The 21,654-nt window shown below is 39.4% G+C and overlaps 2 protein-coding genes and 1 long non-coding RNA gene across 3 annotated transcripts; all 3 read left to right on the forward strand.

Moving 5' to 3' along the window:
* Positions 1 to 940: 940 nt before the first annotated feature.
* Positions 941 to 8,554, forward strand: LOC104218441 (photosystem II stability/assembly factor HCF136, chloroplastic). The gene is made up of 9 exons (XM_009768937.2): positions 941 to 1,420; positions 2,175 to 2,410; positions 4,874 to 5,004; positions 5,615 to 5,747; positions 5,938 to 6,060; positions 7,015 to 7,089; positions 7,633 to 7,748; positions 8,149 to 8,234; positions 8,308 to 8,554. The coding sequence occupies exons 1-8, from the start codon at positions 1,108 to 1,110 to the stop codon at positions 8,213 to 8,215; spliced, it is 1,194 nt and encodes a 397-aa protein (XP_009767239.1). The 5' UTR covers positions 941 to 1,107; the 3' UTR covers positions 8,216 to 8,234; positions 8,308 to 8,554.
* LOC138889149 (uncharacterized) lies at positions 4,495 to 4,752 on the forward strand. The gene is made up of 2 exons (XR_011406788.1): positions 4,495 to 4,573; positions 4,700 to 4,752. It is a non-coding gene; the product is annotated as an uncharacterized lncRNA (long non-coding RNA).
* Positions 8,555 to 14,742: 6,188 nt separating the features above from the next.
* On the forward strand, positions 14,743 to 15,405 carry LOC138889720 (uncharacterized). The gene has a single exon (XM_070173056.1). The coding sequence runs from the start codon at positions 14,743 to 14,745 to the stop codon at positions 15,403 to 15,405; it is 663 nt and encodes a 220-aa protein (XP_070029157.1).
* The last annotated feature ends 6,249 nt before the right edge of the window (positions 15,406 to 21,654 follow it).

Consider the following 21,654-nt stretch of genomic DNA (forward strand, 5'->3'; position numbering starts at 1 on the left):
ATTTTCTTAATTTGTATCAATTTATATCACGTATCCTTAAAACCACGTATAAATTTAATTGTTATCCGCTTTTGAAGGTAAACACCCTACTAGAATTATTCCATTCGCAAAACTCAAAATCCGAGATCTTTGATTAATGGTGGATGACTCTTATCCATTCCATAGCAATTTGTTGCGGGTCGTGGAATATTTTTGGTTCTTCTTCACAAACAAAATTAAAAGTAACTCTAGAGCTTGTTGAATACTTTTTGGAATCCAAAGTAAGAGAAGGTGCGAGGAATCTTATCCATTTCATCGTAATCTCTTGCGGGTCGTGGAATATTTTTTGGTTCTTCTTTAGAAACAAACGAGCAAATTAAAAGTAAGTTGAGAGCTTGTTGAATACTTTTTGGAATCAAAAGTAAGAGAAGGACAAACGACTGGACTAAAAATTGTGCAAAGAAATAAAGATTTTATGTGCTTAAAATATATAAAACACAAATATTCTGTATTTTCTTCTCTGGGGCCTTGATAATTCGGATTTGGGAACGAGTTCAAAAATAGCCAAATTTACAAGTGGTCATTCAAAAATAACCACGTTTTCAAAAGTAATCGAAATTTAGTTACTTTTCATGTAAAGATAAATGTGAACGAAAACACTGTTCTAAATACGGAAAAATACTCCAGTATAATATCTGTTGCAGCAAAATAGTGATTATTTTTCAATGACCAGTCCAAAAACTGGCTAGACCGTGCTTTTTTAACTTCGGGATTTGTGCCATGCAAGCAAAGGTAAAATCAAAGAAGGAATAGGGGAGATGCGGGGTTTTGAACCGTGCACCTCACTCGCATGCTAAGCTTGAGTTCTACCAACTGAGCTAAATCCGCTATAGTTTCGTTATGTATTTATAAAATTATTTGTTTATAGAAGAAGAATATTCCAGGCTGCTGAGGAGAAGCTAGGCCCTTAGATAACGAATTCATGGCCACTCGTAATGTTTAGGGGATACGTATGCTTCAAACCTCCCGCGAAGCTGTTTGGAAAAAGCAACAGCAACAGCATCTCTCTTTCTTTCATTCGTTCATTCCATTCGGATAAGAGCGAGAGCACCAAACATAACAAAAACAATGGCATGTTCTTGCTGGAACTCCATTTTCACTCCTCTCAAACCTACTTATAACACCATTTCTTCTGCTTCTGCTTCGCCTCATCAGCTTCCTCGGTTGGTACCAAGAGCATCAGCTAGTATTAACCGCAGGCAGTTAATCGCTGAGACTGCTGCTGCCATTGTACTACCGCCATTGCTCGGAGCCGGAATCTCACCTCTCCCTGCTAAAGCTGACGAGGTGCCTCTCTCTGAATGGGAAAGAGTTTATCTTCCTATTGACCCTGGTGTCGTCCTTCTCGACATTGCCTTCGTTCCCGATGACCCCACTCACGGTTTGTGTTATTCATTCTCTTCCGTAGCTGCTCTCAATGCTGCATTGAGTTTATGGATTTTTGCGTAATTGAATAGAGTGTGTTTGGTATGGAGGAAACTGCAAAATGTTTTAACTTGCAAGCATTTTTTCTTCAAATGTTTAGTTGGGTGTACAAATAGGTTGCTAAGAAATGAGGCTTGGACCAGCTTAGCCCAACAAATTGGTATCAGAGGAAACAATATGTAGATGTCTGACAGTAGCTCTCAAATTAAGAACAACGAATGGATAAGAGATCTTCTTTAAAAATTACATTAAATTTGACCTAAGTATGCTCAAATCCCTAGAATGTGGTGGCTGTAAGTTAAAGAATTGTGCTTAATTTAGCTAATTGATGGTGGGAAGTTCTAATCATTCTTTTTGAAGATATAAGAATACTCAAAAACCTTAGGATCTAATGCATTATTTTTGAGAATTGTACTAACTTTAGTCAAACAGTGATGGCAAATCATCTATGCATCGTTGATAGCCTCATGGCAGTGCGCGTTGAGTTTAAGGTTTGTACTTAATTTCATTTAACAGTGATGAGATACCATCATGCACAGCCTCGTGGTGTTGTGCCTTATGTTTAAGAATTTTTTTTCTTAGTTTAGTTGAACAATGATGGGATATCGTCCTTTGTGATAATTGTTTACTTCAATGCCGTGTGTTTTGTGCATTGAGTTAAAGATTTGTGTTTATTAGTGGAACAATTGTGGAAAATTATGCTTTGGCAGGTTTTCTACTGGGGACCAGGCAAACTATTTTGGAAACGAAGGATGGAGGAACTACTTGGGCATCAAGATCTATAGCTTCTGCCGAAGAGGAAGATTTCAATTATAGGTTTAATTCTATCAGCTTCAAAGGCAAGGAAGGGTGGATTATTGGAAAACCAGCAATCTTGTTATATACTTCCGATGCTGGTGAAACCTGGCAGCGGATACCTTTGAGTTCTCAACTTCCTGGTGACATGGTAAGCATTATATTCTTCAATTCCTCTTCGCACTTGTTCTGAAAATTGAGCTCATCTCCGACAACACATTATACTTTATGGGTAAATTTGATACTTTCGTATTTCAAAACCTGAAAAGAAAATTTTATTTTGAATGGGGTCACTGTATACATATGGTTTAGTGCTTCGATGTAAATATTTTGATGTTTGTGGAAAGTTTTTCGATTAAATATGGTTTGGTCTTAGTTTTAAGTTTTCCTCAAAAATTTCTCTCGTACCAACTTGGTTGAGAACTTCCTTGAGGCGCAACTTTTTGATCAAACTTCTTGCGGACACTCACGAAATTTCACAAAAAACTATCTAGATATTTTTGTTTTGCCTAAACTCTTTGTCAAAAATAATTCGGGAGAAAATTGTCCAATGACCATATTTTTCATCCACATTCTTCCATATGAAGCACGAAGAGTAAGTAATATTTGTGAGAGCGATATGAAAATTACTAGCCATTTGGAGTTGTTGACAATCACTGGTTATCTTTCATGTAGTGACTTATATATGTCTAGTCGAGAAATAACAATGTTGCTGGATGTAAACTTAATTTAATGATGCAAGCAGGTTGCAAAAAGTAAAAAGTCAAGAGAATAAAAAAATGATCAAATTCTTAGAATTAAGACAACTCTGACTAGCAGGACACAGCTGTGGAGTGGTGCCTTATACTGTTGGCATGACTTCCGTCAGAATGTTTGCAGGACCTTATTCTCAGTACACTCTGCTCTGGTGTGAGTGCCCCTATATATCAGTTTAGAGTTCAAATGTATCATCTTAGTCTGTGCTGAAGCATTGGCACATAATAGAGCCTAGCAAGTTGTTTCTATGGGTTAAAAATGCCCTTTCTATCTGCCGCTTTGGCATCTGATTGCATCCTAGCTTATCAAGTTTAACGTTTACTCTTAGTCAAATGAATTATAAGACAAAATTAAGGACGACATACATTCATCTGAACTATCTGTTCTTTAATTTTATATAAGTTTTTATCTGTCTCCCTCCCTCTCTCTCCGTCCTCCACCCCCTTCCTTTGTGTGTTGCTTAAGAACTCCTTGCTAGCACTTCAACTGTGGCAGAATATTGTCACTTTGCTTTATAAGTGTGAACTGTTGTCTGAAACTCTGTTCGGTAAGAGCTCGAGGCGCATTTTGTACTATTTACTTGAAAGACGTACTGAAACTGAGGAATGATGCTTTGTTCCGAGGTCACTGTTACCTGAAACATGCTGCGCCAAAAAGGTGCAGGTGTTGATGTAACTTTTCACTTTCTATAGTTTGTCTTATAAGTGTTTCTGAGTAAATTTCCAGAAACTAGAATAGTACCTTTCTTTACTCCTACCTTCAAATCGGAGCATGCCACAGAAGACATTCTTGTTTACTAACGTAAATACCCTCTTCACGGATCTCTTAATCTGTCTGTTTAGTAAAGCATTTCTCGAAATACACAACAAGGGGGCAAAATTGAATTAACAAAGGAAAATACAGAATCTTGTTTAACATTCCTGCTGTCCATCAGACTAGAGAACCATCATTTCTCCTCTCAACTCCCTCCCATGGGGCTGGGAAAATGGAAGTTAAGAAGCAAGAAAGAGATAACCTTTGCTTTTGTATCAGCTCACCGTTAATAATGGTGGTGTTACCAGTGACAACAAGGAAGGGAGGCCTTGATTTTTTGACTTGGAGGCCAGAAAGAAATGCTGGGACACAGCCGAGAAGGTTCCAGGTCGAGATCCTGAGAGGTGGAGAAAAGATGTAGCTGGCAACATTGTTGGCAAGCGATTCCACAGATGCCTAGGTTGCCTTTGCTTTGAGTATGATCACATCGTTCCCTTCTCTAAAGGTGGTGATTCTGTGGCAGAGAACTGTCAAATTCTTCAAACAAGGGTGAATAGATCTAAAGCAGACAAGGTTGCTATTAGCACAACACAGTTGAAAGGATATTCTTGTGACATCAACTTCAGTGATGAAGACCTTGACCAGATTGAGATGGCTGTTTATGGGGATATTAAGCGATCAGACAATCAATGTCGTGTTCCAACAATTGATGAAATAATGGGGAAATACAAGCCTAAGAAGCGCATTGCGAGCTGCAACTCTCAATAATAGCTTGCTTTTTAGGATCTGAAATATAAGCCATTAAGTAAGATAGCAACTATGATAAGTAGTGATTTTGGTGGGATCTCTGCTTTCTATTTATGTTTATTTGACATTGAGCTTAAAGAAAGAGAATTTATTAATGTGTATTGGTCTTATGTTGATTGTGCAGCATTCTTGCTCCTCTGTACCTTTCTTTTCTGGTAACTAATTCTTGTTCCTCTATACCTTTGTTTCAATAATGGAACTTTGACTCAACTTATATCTCAAGGCACAGAATCTGACTATCTTTCTTCTGTTTGTTCTTGCTACTAATCTTAAGGAAAGAAATCATCTTGATATACAGGTTTATATCAAGGCAACTGGAGAAAAAAGTGCAGAAATGGTAACTGATGAAGGTGCAATATATGTTACATCGAACAAGGGATACAACTGGAAGGCTGCTATACAAGAAACTGTGTCCGCTACCCTTAATAGGTAATCTTTGAGAAGGTGAACTCCATAATTGTGAAATGCTTTATGTAGACATGTTTTTCTGGTTAGCTGTGACGCATCAGGCTGGAGTGTAAAATCTTGATTTGAGGTTGATGTGCTACTTCTACAATAAAATGAGACAAACTCAACGAACAGATGTATTTCAGTTTGAGGTTAATTAATGAAAAGAAAAAGAAAAACCAATAACTTAGTAAATAAAAAGGCTGGTTTTTCACTCTTTGTTTAGGTAATGTGTACTTGGTATAACCTATTATCTGGGTCACTCTTGAATGTTCTCTACTCTCATGTTTTGCTTTCTACTTTTCTGTAAAATAGCTTAACTACTGATAGTTTACTGGTGGTGCTTTAACTGCTGATACTTCACTAAACAAGATGATGCTAGCCAAATAGTCTTTGACGAGCTAATCCCTATCTTTCGAGAAAAAGTGTTATGCTGTTGGATTTAGCACCTAATCAATTTAGATGCTGGCTTAGGTCATATGTGACGGCAAAAAATAGTTAAGGCCAGGGTTTATGATTAACTTACTTGTGAAGCTTATTTTTGTTTCTTCTTTATAAAGTGAAATGACAGACATCCTTATTAAAATTGCAGAACAGTTTCTAGTGGCATTAGTGGTGCCAGTTACTATACAGGCACTTTCAGTACTGTTAACCGCTCTCCTGATGGACGTTATGTAGCTGTTTCAAGCCGTGGTAACTTCTATTTGACCTGGGAGCCAGGGCAGGTACGGTTTCTTTGACATGTATTGTTTTCATGTTTTTGTGAATTAACAAGCTAATTTGCCTTATGTAGCATCAATTGTTGCGCTGAAATTTCTTGCTTTTTTCTTTTATAAAAAAAAGAAAGATTATTCATGTCCAAAGAGATCGTATATTTTTATACATATAATTAGTTGTATATATACTACATTGCAGGCGTACTGGCAACCGCATAACAGAGCTGTGGCTAGAAGAATCCAAAACATGGGCTGGAGGGCTGATGGTGGTCTTTGGCTACTCGTGCGTGGTGGAGGGCTATACCTCAGCAAGGGCACAGGGGTTAGTAAATTAAGATCCTAGCATGAAATAACTCTATCTTGTTCGGATAGGATGAAGTGTAGCATGTCCTATTTGTGCACTCAATTCCCTTGGTATCTCGGTTGAAGCAATCAAATTCCTTAGAATCTTTTCAGAAGATGCTGTGTCCAATTTCTGTAAAAGGAGCCAATTTTTAAGATCTTCCAATTTCTCCTATGTTTACTTTGATATCAAACCTTGTATATTACCTAAATGTCTTATTTTAACTCTGGTTTTAATTTCTATACGAAACAAATGTCCATCTCCTGCAGTTAATAAAAGAGCCCATTATCTTACTCTAGAATGAATGATCCTCCATTGCAATTTTCTCTTCTATTTGAGCAAAGTACTTGAAGGTATTCTCAGGTCAACATAAATGTAACATGTCAAATCTGTATAGAGGTCCTCTATGGGTAGAAGAGCAAGATATTCCATTCCACATCTAACAAACTGGTCATGGTATCTATCGAGCTAAGTTGCTAGGAACAGTACTCCTGGACGTGTAATATCTTTTTTATTAAAAGAACTCTACCTACAAAAAAAATAAAAATAAAATTCAGTTAACTGCATTTGGGAGACTGGTCAAGAATCCTAGTTAAGCACATGACATGAGGTTGACTGACTGGATGGGGTTTCTGAGGCTAGATATAAAACTACTGGTTTTCTATGCATTAAAGCAGCATAATGGATTGAATGAAGGGCACAAAGTCTCATAATGGCAGAGAATAGAGTGGTGTTGCTTGGGTTATTTGATAAACCCAAAATTGGTGCACGCACTTATGTCTTGGCAGATCATAAACTTACCATTTTATTACTTATACAGGTTATGGTCCTTTTACTTGGTTCTACAGTATGAGTTCTTGCTATCTGTAGCTACTCTGGTTTCTTTTTCTTCTTTTGCATATAATGAAGCTCAAAATTGTCCTTGATCTTCAGTTATCGGAGGACTTTGAAGAAGTTTCTGTACAAAGCCGTGGTTTTGGCATTCTTGATGTCGGCTACCGCTCACAGGTATATGCATGGTTGCCTTGAATCAAACATAATAGACTACATGAGTGAATTTGGGGTGAATTCTTGATGATGAATCACTTAATGTTGCTGAAATTTAAATGCTCCCAAAAGGCACCATTCCCTGAAGATATCTTGAATCGCCAGTTTCATTAATTTCTCCTGTTCGTTGGGTGGAAGGGTTGTGGTGCTATTTAGTCATTATAGTTCGCTCACTTACACGAGCTGAATTAGCAATTTAAGGAATGCATGTAATTATTAGGCTGCTAGTTTATTGTTGCAACAGAAATAAGATTCAAAGGATAATTCGCCATTCCAACTGATACTACGTTAAATGAAAAGGTAGTAATTTCAGAATTACTTTTATAATAAGTAAGATTATGATTTCTGATTGACTTGCCTGATTTTATTTTAATATATGGACAGACCAAGAGAAACGATCTTTGATGAGCTGCACTTCCTCTATTGGGACTTAATTAGTTCCTACATTTTGTACTAGATCATTTTTCTGCTGTTCATGTATTAATTAATTTGTTTGGTACTCAGGATGAGGCATGGGCTGCTGGTGGAAGTGGGATTTTATTGAAGACCAAAAATGGCGGCAAGACATGGATTCGTGACAAAGCAGCTGATAATATTGCTGCGAATCTTTATTCGGTGAAGTAAGCTCTACAAGCTGACCTTTTCTTCCACAATCAACCGCTAAATTCTCATGTTTGAATTGTTTACTTTCCTCTGGTGGTTTGAATTCCACCTCTTCTGGTGGATCCTCCAAATTTCTGTTCCTTTCCACCCCACATATATATGCCAGCCTTCAGTCTTTAAGCTGGTCTACTTAGTTTGCTGTCTATAATGAAGTGCGACTAAACTGGTATAGATAATTCCATGTTGTCCCACCCACACCTTTTATTTTAAAAGTCAGCCTTCATTTCGTTATTAGATTCCACATGAAAACTTAAGTTGGGCTGCATAATGAAAATTGAGGATAAAGTTGTGGTCTGCTGTCTGTACATGTGATTTTAAAATCTTATCTTCATGATATTGGGAAACATTGTTATGCAGGTTTATCAATGACAACCAGGGATTTGTACTGGGGAATGATGGTGTTTTACTCAAGTATCTTGGATAAGATACAATGATAAAACAAGGTACAATGTGGTTCCAGAAAACTAGTAATTATAATAAGGTCAAACAAATTATTCATCTGATGGTCTTGTGCAGGTTAGTGAAGGAGCAATTTTGAAAGCAGATACTTGAAACTGAAGAAGTGTAATTTGAACTTTATATATACTTGTTTAATTCTTTGCTGATGATCACCATAACAAAGGGAAGTGTTCATAGGGTTTAGATTATCTTCTGAATTGTATTATGATATACTGTACTTGTCAAACAAATTAAACTTTGAGAATCTTGCTTTACAACTCAGAGAATGTAAAGATAAAATGTCCTGATCTTGTTCAAAACTCAATCATGTCTTCTTCCTTCAAGCTCACCCAAATTGGTTTTCCCCAACCAAAATCTGCATGCCTCACACCAAGCAAGAATCTGCCCATCGTCATTGATAAAAAGCTTGCCAGCTATCTCTTTGTAATTGTTGATGAGCAAAGAGGAAATATCATCGGTGCTTGCCTTTGTAATGTTTGCATTTGCATCCATCACGTGCGTTACCAACTATTGCCTTCTTAGAACAGCTATCACCGCCCCTACTCTGTTGGTTGAATGGTGGCCTCCCTTGAAAGGACTCTCTCTTCACATTTGCTATTACCTGGGCAACAAACACAAACCTTCTCGTGACAATCTTAACTTCATTATACATGCTAGTGGAACCTGATTTGCAGATAATATTCTAGTAGGAAAGAGCGTAGCCAAATAACCAAAGCTAGTACTTAGAGAAACACATTTCTTCCCGTCCTGATATTATATATACAAAAGCAAGCACATTATTTATCAACTTTGCCAATGTATAAGTGTCACGACCCCAAATTCCCATCTTATGATGTCATGATGACACCTAGTCTCTAAGACCTGGTAAGCCTAACAATCATTGAGAATTTAACAGAATTAACGAACAAGATATAAAATTACACTGATAATTTTCACAAAAAAACCAAAACGGATCAATAGGTACAAAATCCCCAAAACCGGTGGAACTGAGTCATAAGCTCTACAGAAAATACACTAGTAATCTCTAAATACAACTCCGTTTGATACGAAAATAAATAGTAGTAAAAGCAATAACAGAAGGTATCTCCGAGGCCTGTGAGCGTCAAACAGGTGTACCTTGAAGTTTTCAAAATCTCTGGGTCAACTCACTAACGTCCAACACGAGTAGAAGCACATGGATCTGCACAAAAATGTGTAGAAGTGTAGCATGAGTATACCATAACGTTACCCAGCAAGTATCAAGCATAACCTCGGTAGAGTAGTGACGAGGCCAGGTCATGACACCTACTAGATATAGAAACCTGAACAGAATATTAATATAATCTAATAACGGAAAACAAAGAAATGATGACAATAGAACAATACAATGATGTAAGGCTAACAACACATATTAAGGCAATAAAGGACAACAAAAATGGATCATATGGTAAGAACAAAATGTGATCAAATATCGTAAAATACAAGTAAACGAATGAAGGAAAGATAATAATTGTTCCAATCAACAAGTCTTTTCAACATAAAATGCACAACAAGAATCACATTCAAGGTATCACACCTTATATTCACATTTTAAAAGTCACAATCACAATTTTCCTTATATCGCCGCGTGAGTTTTGCATTTTTTTTTTGAAATAGCTACAAGCGCTTTAGCTTCCTTATCCCATTGCGTGACTTTAAGTAAATCCCTTACTAGCAACATGAGTATAAATCCCACCTTATCTCACCGCATGTATTTTAATACCCACACTTATACCACCGCATGCGTATCAATATGTACCGACCCGGCAGTACGTTTTAAGTATTTTTAGCCCCGATCCCCTAATTTATGCTTCCTCTATATTATATTGTGATTACGTGACTTGTCAGGGTGTTTGGTGTTGGTTTTGGGGGAGTTCCGAAGTGAAATAGGGACATATAGTCCCTAAGTTGGAGGTTTAAGTTGTAGGAGTTGACCGTAGTTTGAATTTTGTGAAGATGACTCCGGAATGGATTTTTGATGGTTCCAATAGCCCCGTATAGTGATTTTGGTCTTAGGAGCGTGTCCGAATACTGATTTGGAGGTCCGTAGGTCGTTTCGGCGCGAATTGGTGAAAGTTGAAAAGTTGGGAGATTTTGGAAAATTTGACCGAGAGTTGAATTTATTGATATCGGGGTCGGATCCCATTTTCGAAAGTTGTAATAGGTCCATAATGTTATTTATGACTTGTGTGCCAAATTTGGAGTCAATTAGAGTTGTTTTAGTATGAATCTACATTGGTTTTGAAATTTGGAAGTTCATAATTCTTTAGGTTTGAATAGATGTGCGATTCATGATTTTAGTATTATTTGATGTGATTTAACACTTCGACCGTGTTCGTATGATATTTTAGGACTTGTTGATATGTTTGGTTGAGGTCCTGTGGGCTTCGGGCGTAATTCGGACCATGTTCGGGGCATTTCGAAACATGGATGATTGCTGAATCTGGTACTTCTGGTTTCCTTATATGCGATCGCGAGTGGATTAACGCGATCGTGAGGAGTAGTTTGGCACTGGGGGAAATTTTCTCTTTGCGATCGTGAGAAGGGGTCTGCGATCACGGAAGGTTGGTTTCCAGTGAATCGCGAACGCATGAAAAAGGTCGCATTCGCGTAGAAGAATTTGGGGGCTATAGGTCCACGCATTTTGTTCATTGCGATCGCGTGTAGGGGACCACGAGCGGTAGCTTCAGGAGGCAGTGTGTCACATTCACGAGTGGACTTTCGCATTCGCATAGTGTTAATTTGGGCAATAACATTATTGTGCTTCGCGAACGCGAGGCATTTTTCGCGTTCGCGAAGAGTAATCCATTGGTAGCAGAATTAAATTTCCAAAATCGAGGATTTATATCATATTTCACATTTTGGACTTAGAGAGCTCAGTGGGAGGCAATTTCTCGAAGGTTTTTGGACTTAGAGAGCTCGGTGGGAGGCAATAATCTATTGTTAATTTCTTCATTAAATTAGTGGTTTGAGTTGGAACAAAAATTGTAGAAACTTCTTAGACTAAATTTTTGAGTTTTGAAAGGCGAATTGAGGTCGTATTTGAGTAATTCTTGTATAGTTGGACTCGATATCGAATGGGAGTTCGGATTTTATAATTTGGTCGGATTTTGGGACGCAGGCCTAGTTGACTTTTTAATTCTTTGCAAGGATCGTAATTTCATTGTTTGAATTAGCTTCCTATAGTTATATTTATATATGAAATTATTTTGGCTAGATTCGAGTCGTTCGGAGTTGGATAATCGAGGGAAAAGCCTACTATTGGATTGTTTTAGCTTGATTTAAGGTAAGTGACTCGCCTAACCTTGTGTGGGGGAATTACCCATTTGTATTGGTATTGTTTGTGATAATTATGATATGTGAAAGCCGTGTACGAAAGGTGACGAGTGTGTACACGGGCTAAATGTGAAAGTTTTTGGTTTTAGCTATGTAGATCCCTTCCATGCCTTAATTGAGTTACCTTAATAGGTTATAGTCCTCATTTTTAGTCTAATTTCAGATGTCTAATTGTCTTATCTCTTATTTGCTAATTGCTCTACATATTTAGTTGAAGTTCTTGTTTCCTTTATTCTATATTCATTATTTAACTATTGAATTCCTTACTTGAAATTGATATTCTTGGAATATATTGTTGTTGAAATTAGTATTGAATTGCAAAGGTCGGGATTCCTATTGAGGAAAAGTGATAAGTTGTGAATTATCATTCTATTGAGTTATTCTTCCGGTTGTTATTGTTGAGACTTTGTGTACATTGCGGTTGAGCCGGCGGCTCCTTATTGTGAAATTCTGTTATTGTTTGGTTTCTTTGTCAAGTTGTGATATTGGGCACTTGTGGTATGATGTGTGATACGTTTTGATATTGATATGTATGCGGTGGTATAAGTTCTGGGGGTTAAAACGAATGCGGTGAAATAAGGTGGGCTTGATACGTGTGGCTAGTAGGGGAACTACTAGAAGCCACGTGGTGTGATAAGGTGGGCTAAAACACAGGATGCTATTTCGGGAAAAATAATTTTCAAAACTAAATGTAAAGGCTCCCGCAGTGATATAAGGAAAGACTATGAGTTACTTTTGTGATTTGGGACTACGAGGTGGTACCTCGGTAGTGGCCCTTGTTGATATTTCTCTATTTGCTGTACTTGTCTTTGATTTTTTGTTTCTTTAACATGTCAATTCTTGTTTCCTTTCGTGTTGTATTATCTGCCTTGATTATGTATAGTTAGCTTTTGGTAAACTCCTTATTTGTTTCATTTCCATTGTCATTATCATTATCATTATATTGTTATATATTTCGTCCTGTTCCTTATTATTTCTAGTAGGGCCTTAACCTGACCTCGTCACCACTCTACCGATGTTAATCTTGGCACTTACTGGGTATCGTTGTGTTGTACTCATGCTACACTTCTGCACATCTTTTTGTGCAGATCTAGGTACTTCCTATCGGTCCCGACACTAGTGAGCTAAGTTCACATTTGGAGACTTCAAGGTACACCTGCCCGCGTCTGCAAGCCTCGGAGTCCCCTTCTATCTCTTTTTATAGTTATCTTTCTTTACTAGACACAATTGTATAGGTATGATTTTGGTATTGTCATAGAGCTTGTGACTTGTATTAAGCTGGGTTTTGGTCTATTGTATACACACTGAGTTGTAGAAACTTCTCTTTATATATGTTGTTGAGTTTTGAGATTTTTAAATTATTCTTTCAATCACTTCCTCACATTTGTTAGGCTTACCTAGTCTTAGAGACTAGGTGCCGTCACGACATCCTACAGAGGGAAACTGGAGTCATGACGAGTTGGTATCAGAGCTCTAGGTTCATAGGTGTTACGAGTCACAAGCAGGTTTAGTAGAGTCTCGCGGATCGATACAGAGACATTTGTACTTATCTTTGGGAGGCTATAGAACTGTTAGGAGAAGCTTCACTTCTTTGATTCCTTATCGTGCAAATATTTTGACTTCGAGATTCTAAATTTCTATCTTTTTATTCTCTCACAGATGGTGAGGACACGTACAACTGGTTGGATGACCAGATATCTACTCCCCCTACTAGAGCCGTGAGAGGACAACGCTAGGTAGAGGCCGATGGCGTCCATGTGGTGCAACCAGAACACCTGCACGAGCTACTATAGAGGAGCCACCGGTAGCTCCAGTTGAAGAGCAGGCACCCGAGATGCCTGTTACTTCCCCAACACTTCAGGAGGTCCTCGCACAATATTTGAGCATGTTTGGTACTCTAGCTCAGGAAGGGTTAATCCCACTTGCTCCTGCCACATCTCAAGCAGGGGGAGGAGCTTAGACTCCCGCCTCCAGTGCCCTAGAGTAGCGGGTCTAGGTTGACCAAGTCCTAAAGGTCATACAGTAAATAAGTTTTGGCTAATGTGATAAAGATACCAACAACCGGATGCCCCAGTTTAGCCCGAGGTTAGGGCAACAACTTTTAAGGGGGAGCAACTCAGGCTCGAGAGGTACAAGAAGTACCACCCTCCTGCTTTCAGCGATTTGGCTTCAGAGGATGTCTAGGGTTTTATTGAGAAGTGCCACCGTATCCTCTGTACTATGGGTATTGTGGAGTCGAGTAGGGTTGCTTTCACTACGTTCCAGCTTAAGGGAGTGTCTTATTAGTGGTGGTGAGTGTATGAGTTGGTTAACTGGCCAAGGCAGCTTCATTCACTTGGGTTCAGTTCTCAGATATATTCTTGAGGGAGTTTTTTCCCCAGAGTCTCGAGAATGCATGACGCGCAGAGTTAGAGCAATTTGCGTTAGGGTGCTATGATCGTATCGAAATATGTAGTCCGGTTCAGTGATTTGTCCAAGCATGCACTAGCCTTGATTGCTACTGTTAGAGAGTGAGTCTGTCGATTTATCAAGGGGCTCAACCTTGGTATCAAATTTAGCATGGCCTGAGACCTGGAGATGGACATTGCATACCAGCAGGTAGTGGAGATCGCTAGGAGATTGGAGTGTATGTGGGCCCGGGAGAGAGAAGAGAGGGAGGCAAAGAGGCCTCGAGATTCTGGAACATACAGTGGTGCTTGTGCCCCAGTTGCAACCCATCATGGTAGGGGCTATGTGAGCCACCCTGTTTATTCAACACTTCTAGCTTCCAGCGGTATTCCGATGCTCATAGGCCTCATGTTCCCATTATGCACCACCATTGTCTAGTGCACCTCCTGCACGGGGTGCTTTCAATGGACAATCCAGTCGATCAGGCCCGAGCCAGTCACAGTAACCACGTCCTCCGAGAGTTTATTTTGAGTGTGGTGACACTCGTCATATGGTGAGGGATTGCCCCAAACTCAGGAGGGGTGCACCTCCACAGACTACTCAGGCTCCAGTATTCCATGGGGTCCTCAGGCCAAGGTTACCGCACCAGTTGCCACTCCACTTGCACAACAAGCTCGAGGTAGAGGTTGTTCAGGTAGAGGTCGCCCTAGAGGGGGAGGCCAGACAAGATTTTATGCTCGTCTTGCTAGGATGGAGGCAGTTGCATCCGACTCAGTCATCACAGGTATTGTTCCAGTTTTTCATAGAGATGCATCAGTCTTATTTGATCCAGGCTCCACTTATTCCTATGCGTCATCTTACTTTGCTCTATATTTGGGTGTATCCCGTGATTCTTTGTGTTCTCCTGTATATGTGTCCATACCTATGAGAGATTCTATTATTGTTGACTGTGTGTATCGATCGTGTTTAGTTGTTCTTGGTAGTTTTGAGACCAGAGCCGATCTAATATTGCTCAGTATGGGAGATTTTGATATTACTTTGGGTATGGACTGGTTGTCGCCGTACCATGCTATTCTCGATTGTCATGCCAATACTGTGACGCTGGCTATGTCAGGTTTACAACGGATAAAGTGGAAGGGTACTTTAAATTATGTTCCTAGCAGGGTTATCTCATCTCTAAAGGCTCAGCGGATGGTTAAGAAAGGGTGTAATGCTTATCTAGCCTTCGTGAGGGATATCAGTGTTGATACTCCTACTGTTGAGTCAGTTCCGGTAGTGAGGGATTATCCGATGTATTTCCAGCGGATCTTCCGGGCATGCCACCAAACAGAGATATCGATTTTGGCATTGATTTGTTACTGGGCACTTAGCCCATTTCTATTTCCCCATATCGTATGGCCTCAGCAGAGTTAAATGAGTTAAAGGAGCAACTACAAGGTTGCTTAATAAGGGCTTCATTCGATCCAGTGTGTCGCCTTGGGGTACTCCAGTCTTGTTTGTAAGGAAGAAGGATGGTTATATGCGCATGTGTATTGATTATCACTAGTTGAACAAGGTTACAGTCAAAGTCAACTATCGATCAAACCTATAAAATCTCCAATTATTCAAATGGCCAACTTTCGACAAATAGAGCCAAAACCTTCTAGGAACCTCCAAATCCTATTATGAACATATGCAAAAGTCCAAAATCACCATACAAACCTACTAGAACCATCAAATCACCAATCCGAGTTCGTCTACTCAAAAGTCAAATTTTGGTCAACTCTTACAACTTAAGCTTCCAAAAATAGAACTAAGTATTCCAATTCACTCTCAAACCTTTCCAAAACCAAACCAACCATTCTCGCAAGTCATAAATGTCAAACAAACATAGAGGAAATATCAAATAGTGGGACATGGCTCTAATACATAAAATGACCGACCGAGTCATTATATTCCTCTCTTTTAAACAAGCATTCCTCCTCAAACGGGTTTAGAATCATACCTGGAATGCTAAAAAGATGAGAATACCTGCTCTGCATATTATGTTCGGTCTCCCAAGTCTCTTCCTCGACCGGTTGACCTCTCTATTGAATCTTCACTAATGAAATCTCTTTCGACCTCAACTTTTGAACCTGCCTATCTAGAATGGCCATTGCTCTTGCTCATAAGTCAGATTCTCTTCTAACTGCATTGAACTAAAATCAAATACATGTGACTGGTTTTCATAATACTTTCGAAGCATGGAAACATGAAATACCAGGTGAACTCCCCACAAACTAGGTGGCAAAGCAATCTTGTAAGTCACCTCACCAACTCTCTCTAAAACCTCAAATGGGCCAATGTACCGAGGGCTCAACTTGTCCTTATTCCCAACTCTCATCACGCCCTTCATAGGTGAAACACTAAGAAGAACCTTTTCACCATCGATAAAAGCCACACCATGAACCTTCCTATCAGTATAACTCTTCAACCCAGACTACGTTGTACAAAGCCGCTCCTAAATTTAATTCACCTTTTCAAAGTATCACGAACCAAATATGTACCTAAGAAACTAGCCTCACCAGGCTCAAACCGACCAACTTGAGAATGACACTCCCTCCCATATAAGGCCTCATACAGAGCCATCTAGATACCTGGTTTTTGTTGTAAGAGAACTTCACAAATTGTAGAAACTGATCCGAATAGTCTCCAAAATAAATAACATAGGGTTTCAACATATCCTCAAGGAAATGAATGGTCCTATCAGACTACACATACCTCTGTGGGTGAAATGTGGTTCTAACCTCCACCTACGAGTCCATTTCTCGCTGAACAACTCTCCAAAAGTGCAATGTGAATTGGGTACCCCGATCCTAGATGATAAAAACATGCACAACATGTAAATGGACAATCTCTTTGATGTAGATCTGAGCCAACTTCCCCCTGAAGTGTAAGAAGTCATTATCGGAATGAAATGCAGAGACTTAGTTAGTCTGTCCACAATGGCCCAAGCAACACAAAACTTCCTCAAGGTCCATTGTAATCCTACCACAAAGTCTGTAGTAATCTGTTCCCATTTCTACCACAATATCACTATTTGTCAAACCACCCAGTTTTTGATGCTCATACTTGACCTGCTCACAATTTAGACACCGCGAAACATGTCTAACAATGTCTTTCTTCATCCTCTGCCACCAATAAAGCTTCTTTAAGTCTCTATACATCTTCGTAGCACCTAGATGAATAGAATACCATGGACTGTGAGCCTCCTCAAGAAGCAACTTCTACAAACCATCCATATTAGAAATGGAAATCCGACCCTAAAGTCACAATACACCATTATCACTAATGACCACCTCGTTAGCACCACCTCGCAACACCGTGTCCTTAAGGATAAAAAAATGAGGATCATCATACTGGCGAGCCTTAATGCACTCAAACAAGGATGACTGTGCAACAATAAAACAAGAACTCTACTAGGCTAAGAAATATCCAACCTCACAAAGCTATCGTCCAAAGCCTGAACATCCATATCCAAAGGCCTCTCCGCAGTTAGAATATATTCCAAACTCCCCATACTCTCCACTTTTCTACTCAAGACATCCGCCACCACATCCGCCTTACCCAGATGATACAAGATAGTGATATCATAATCTTTCAACAGCTCCAACTACCTTTGCTGCCTTAAATTCAAATCTTTTTGCTTGAACAAATGCTTAAGACTCCAATGATCAGTGTAAACCTTTCATGACACACCATACAAGTAATACCTCCAGAATCTTTTTTTGCACAATAGCTGCTAACTCTAAATCATGAACAAGATAATTCTTTTCATGGGCTTTTACTAGAATGGCGTATAAGCAATCACCCTACCATCCTGCATCAACACATAACTATGGCAGTATACATCCCCTTTCCTGAGGGCAATACCAAAATTGGAGCTGTAGTTAAAGTAGTCTTGAGCTTCTAGAAGCTCTCATCGCACTCATCAGACCATCTGAATGGAGTACCCTTCTAAATCAACTTGGTCATGGAGCTGCAATAGATAAAAACCTTCCACAAAGTGACGATAGTAGCCTGTCAAACCTAAGAAACTCCTAATCTCTGTAGCTATAGAAGGTCTAAGCCAATTTTGAACTACCTCAATATTCTCAAATCCACTTGATACCATAACTAGACACCATGTAGCCCGAGAATGCCAATCCAACCAAAACTCGCACTTGGAAAACTTAGCATACAACTTTTTTTCTCTTAGAATCTGAAGTAGAATCCTCGAATGTTGCTCGTGCTCCTCACCGCTATGAGAATATACCAAGATGTCGTAATTGAAAACAATGATAAAAGTATCTAAGTATGGTTGAAACACACTGTTGATCAAATACATGAAAGATGCTGGGGTATATGCCAAACCAAATGAGTCCATAACGAGTCCTGAAAGCTGTTTTAGGGATGTTCGAAGCCCTAAACTTCAACTAGTGATAACCCATCCTCAAATAAATCTTCGAGAACCCCGTGGCTCCTTGGAGATGATAAAACAAATCATCAATAAGAGGCAGTGAATACTTGTTCTTGATAGTGACCTTGTTCAACTACCTAAAATCAATGCACATCCTCTTAGAACCATCATTCTTCTTCACAAACAACACTAGTGCACCCAAGGAGAAACACCCGATCTAATGAATCCCTTATCAATACGAGGTAATAGATACTTGTCCTTGATAGTGACCTTGTTCAACTTCCTATAATCAATGCATATCCTCTTAGAACTATCTTTCTTCTTCACAAACAACACTAGTGCACCCTAGGAGAAATACTTGATCTAGTGAATCCTTTATCCAACAACTCCTGCAAATGCTCTTTCAACTCTTTGAACTCAGCTAGAGCCATATGGTGTACGAGAATAAATATGGGTTGAGTTCCCGACACCAAATAAATACCAAAATCAATATCCTTATCGGGTGGCATACACAGTAGGCCTATAGGAAACACATCCGGAAATTCCCTCACTACTTGGACTAAATGAATAGTAGGAGTCTCATCACTAGAATACCTAAAAAAATCCAGATATACCAAACACCCCTTCTTAAATATCCACTGAGCCTTCAGAAATGAAATCTCTCTACTAGGGATATGACTAAGAGAATCCCTCCATTCCAACCTTGGTAATCCTGGCATAGCAAATGTCATAGTCTTAGTTGATAATCAAGAATAGCATAATACGAAGATAGCCAATCCATATCCAAAATTACCTCAAAGTCTACCATATTAAGCAATAAAAGATCAACCCTAGTCTCATAGCCCCCAATGGTGGCCACCCAAGACAGATATGCAATCTACAATAATAGATTCACCAATATGTGTTTATAAATGAACAAGAATACCAAGAGAACAACGAGGCATATCCAAATAAGGAGCAAAATATGATGCCACATATGAATAAGTAGACGTTAGATCAAACAACACAAAATCATCTCTATGACCTACAGAAACCATACATGTAATCACACTATCTGAGGCGACCACCTCAGGTCTACCCGAAAAAGCTTAATAACGAGCCTGACCTCCACCTACCTAACCCCCTCCTCTAGGGGACCTATAGATGCATGTCTTCCTTCTCTAGTTGAGTTGTCAGGGGGTAATGCAATTGGTATGGGAACCACTCTCTAAGAACTCTGAGGAGTTGTTCCTCTACCAAGCACGGGGCAATACTTCCTCATATAGTCGAACTTTCCACACTCATAACAACCTCTAGCTCACTAAGGCTGCTGAACCTGAATCTGCCCTGGTGACCCGCATAGACACAAAAAGAAACCTGAATAAACGAAGCACGATACAAACTCACTGGAAAAACACTAAAAGATGATGGAACTAGAGTGCTGAAAGATGGTCGAGCCACTGCATCATGGGCTATATATTGTGTAGAATAAGATGACCTACCATGATGGCCTCTGCCAAACTGGCCCTTACCTCCAGATAAGGTGCCACCAAAACTACCAAAATGACAAAAGCTCTTATCTCTCATCATGGCCTCTCTCCCCTGACTGCAAATACGCGCGATCCTCTAAGCTATCTATACAGCCTGAAAGTAGTCCCAATCACTGACTCTCGCATCGTATCAACCTTGATGCCATAGTCAAATCGTCAATAAATTACTTCACCTTCTATGTCACGGTGGGGATCAAGAAATCAGCATGACGAGACAATTCTGTGAATCTCACCCCATACTGAGTCACTGATATACGATCATGTTGAAGATGCTCGAACTGGCCTCTCAACTCATCCCTCTTGCTGAGTGGTATGACCTCTAAAGAAAAAAGTGCAAAAACTGAGTCTAACTAAGGGGTGATGAACCCTCTAGCCTACGTAGATCATCTGCCACCATCTCCTAGCATGCCCTCTTATCTAAAATATAGTGAAGTCCACGTGATTGGACTCTACCAAACCCAAATTGCGAAGCATGTGATGACATCTGTCATGAAAATCCTTGGCATCCTCTGAATCCACCCTCGAAGTGAGGAGGATGTAATCTCTGAAACCTTTTCATCCTTTTCTGCTCCTCAGCATACATGATATGCCTAATTTCAAGTCTAGCTGTTGCAATAGGATACTCGTCACCAACTGGATATACTCCTGGTGTTTGAAATATCGATGTTGCCTGCTCCAGAGTACGGGTAACAGGGTCTGAGCTCCCCCTTTAATTTGAGATGTGGATGGGGACACTAGGACTACTCCAGCCCAAGTCAAGGCATCAATGAAGCTGACCATTTTGTCCATAGCCTCTTGAAATACTGGTGCAGCAATAAAACCCTCTAGATGCTGAGTGGGTACTGGAGCCTCAACGTGATCATCCATAATTTGATTCTCCATCTGATCAAAAGGCAGTTCTGCTGCAACTTCCCTAGCATGTCCATGGGCTCTGGTGGATGCTCCACCTCTAGCTATGACTATGTGACCCCTAGCAGGGGCCTTGGCCCTACCTTGAGCCCTACCTCTCTTGGCTATAACTGGTGGTACTTCTTCCCCCTCAACTGCTCCTGCTACTGAAGCGCGTGTTCTCACCATATATGAGAGAAGAGAAGAGGATGATTTAGACATAGGCAATAATCAATGCATGATAAGGAATCAAGAAAGGGAAAGTTCCTAAAGCCCTATAGCATCTCGCAGATACATACTGACATCTATCGATCCACAAAACTCTAGTAGGCTTGCTCGTGACTTGTGAGACCCTTAGAACTTTTTTCGATTAATTTTTATTATTTCCCATAGATTTTCATCCCCAAATCTAGGATTTCATAGAGTAGAAATAAGTTTTTTTTGGTAGAAACTTAAGATTTTGTATTTTACAGATTTAGACCTCGATTTGAGGTCGGATCTCAAAACAAATCACATATTTTAACTTGGAGATGAATGGGTAATTAGGATTTGATCTTGATTTCGGATTTCAACCAAGTGGGCTAGGGTTGATTTTTTGTTGACTTTTCCAAATATGTTGAAGATCAAACCATTTTGATACTAGAGTAGTTTCTAAATCTTGTTTTGACTTATCTGGATATTATTTGACTAAACTCGAGTGGTTTGGAGGCTTATTCTAAAAGGAAAGTGGTGTTGGATTGTTGATTTTGTTCTGGAAAGAGATAAGTATCGTGGTTAACCTTAATATAAGGGAACTAGGACGTGATTGGGTATATTTTCTATGTGTTT

This window comes from Nicotiana sylvestris, chromosome 4 (genome assembly GCF_000393655.2).
Source record: "Nicotiana sylvestris chromosome 4, ASM39365v2, whole genome shotgun sequence".
Taxonomy (NCBI): domain Eukaryota; kingdom Viridiplantae; phylum Streptophyta; class Magnoliopsida; order Solanales; family Solanaceae; genus Nicotiana; species Nicotiana sylvestris.

What these genes read in the sequence shown, in the direction of transcription:
- LOC138889720 (XM_070173056.1), top strand. Translation starts at nt 14,743, where the DNA reads ATGGAGGCAGTTGCATCCGACTCAGTCATCACAGGTATTGTTCCAGTT.
- LOC104218441 (XM_009768937.2), top strand. Translation starts at nt 1,108, where the DNA reads ATGGCATGTTCTTGCTGGAACTCCATTTTCACTCCTCTCAAACCTACT. An exon ending in ATGTCGGCTACCGCTCACAG is followed by an intron (nt 7,090 to 7,632) that starts GTATATGCATGG and finishes TTTGGTACTCAG; the next exon opens with GATGAGGCATGGGCTGCTGG. An exon ending in GCGAATCTTTATTCGGTGAA is followed by an intron (nt 7,749 to 8,148) that starts GTAAGCTCTACA and finishes ATTGTTATGCAG; the next exon opens with GTTTATCAATGACAACCAGG.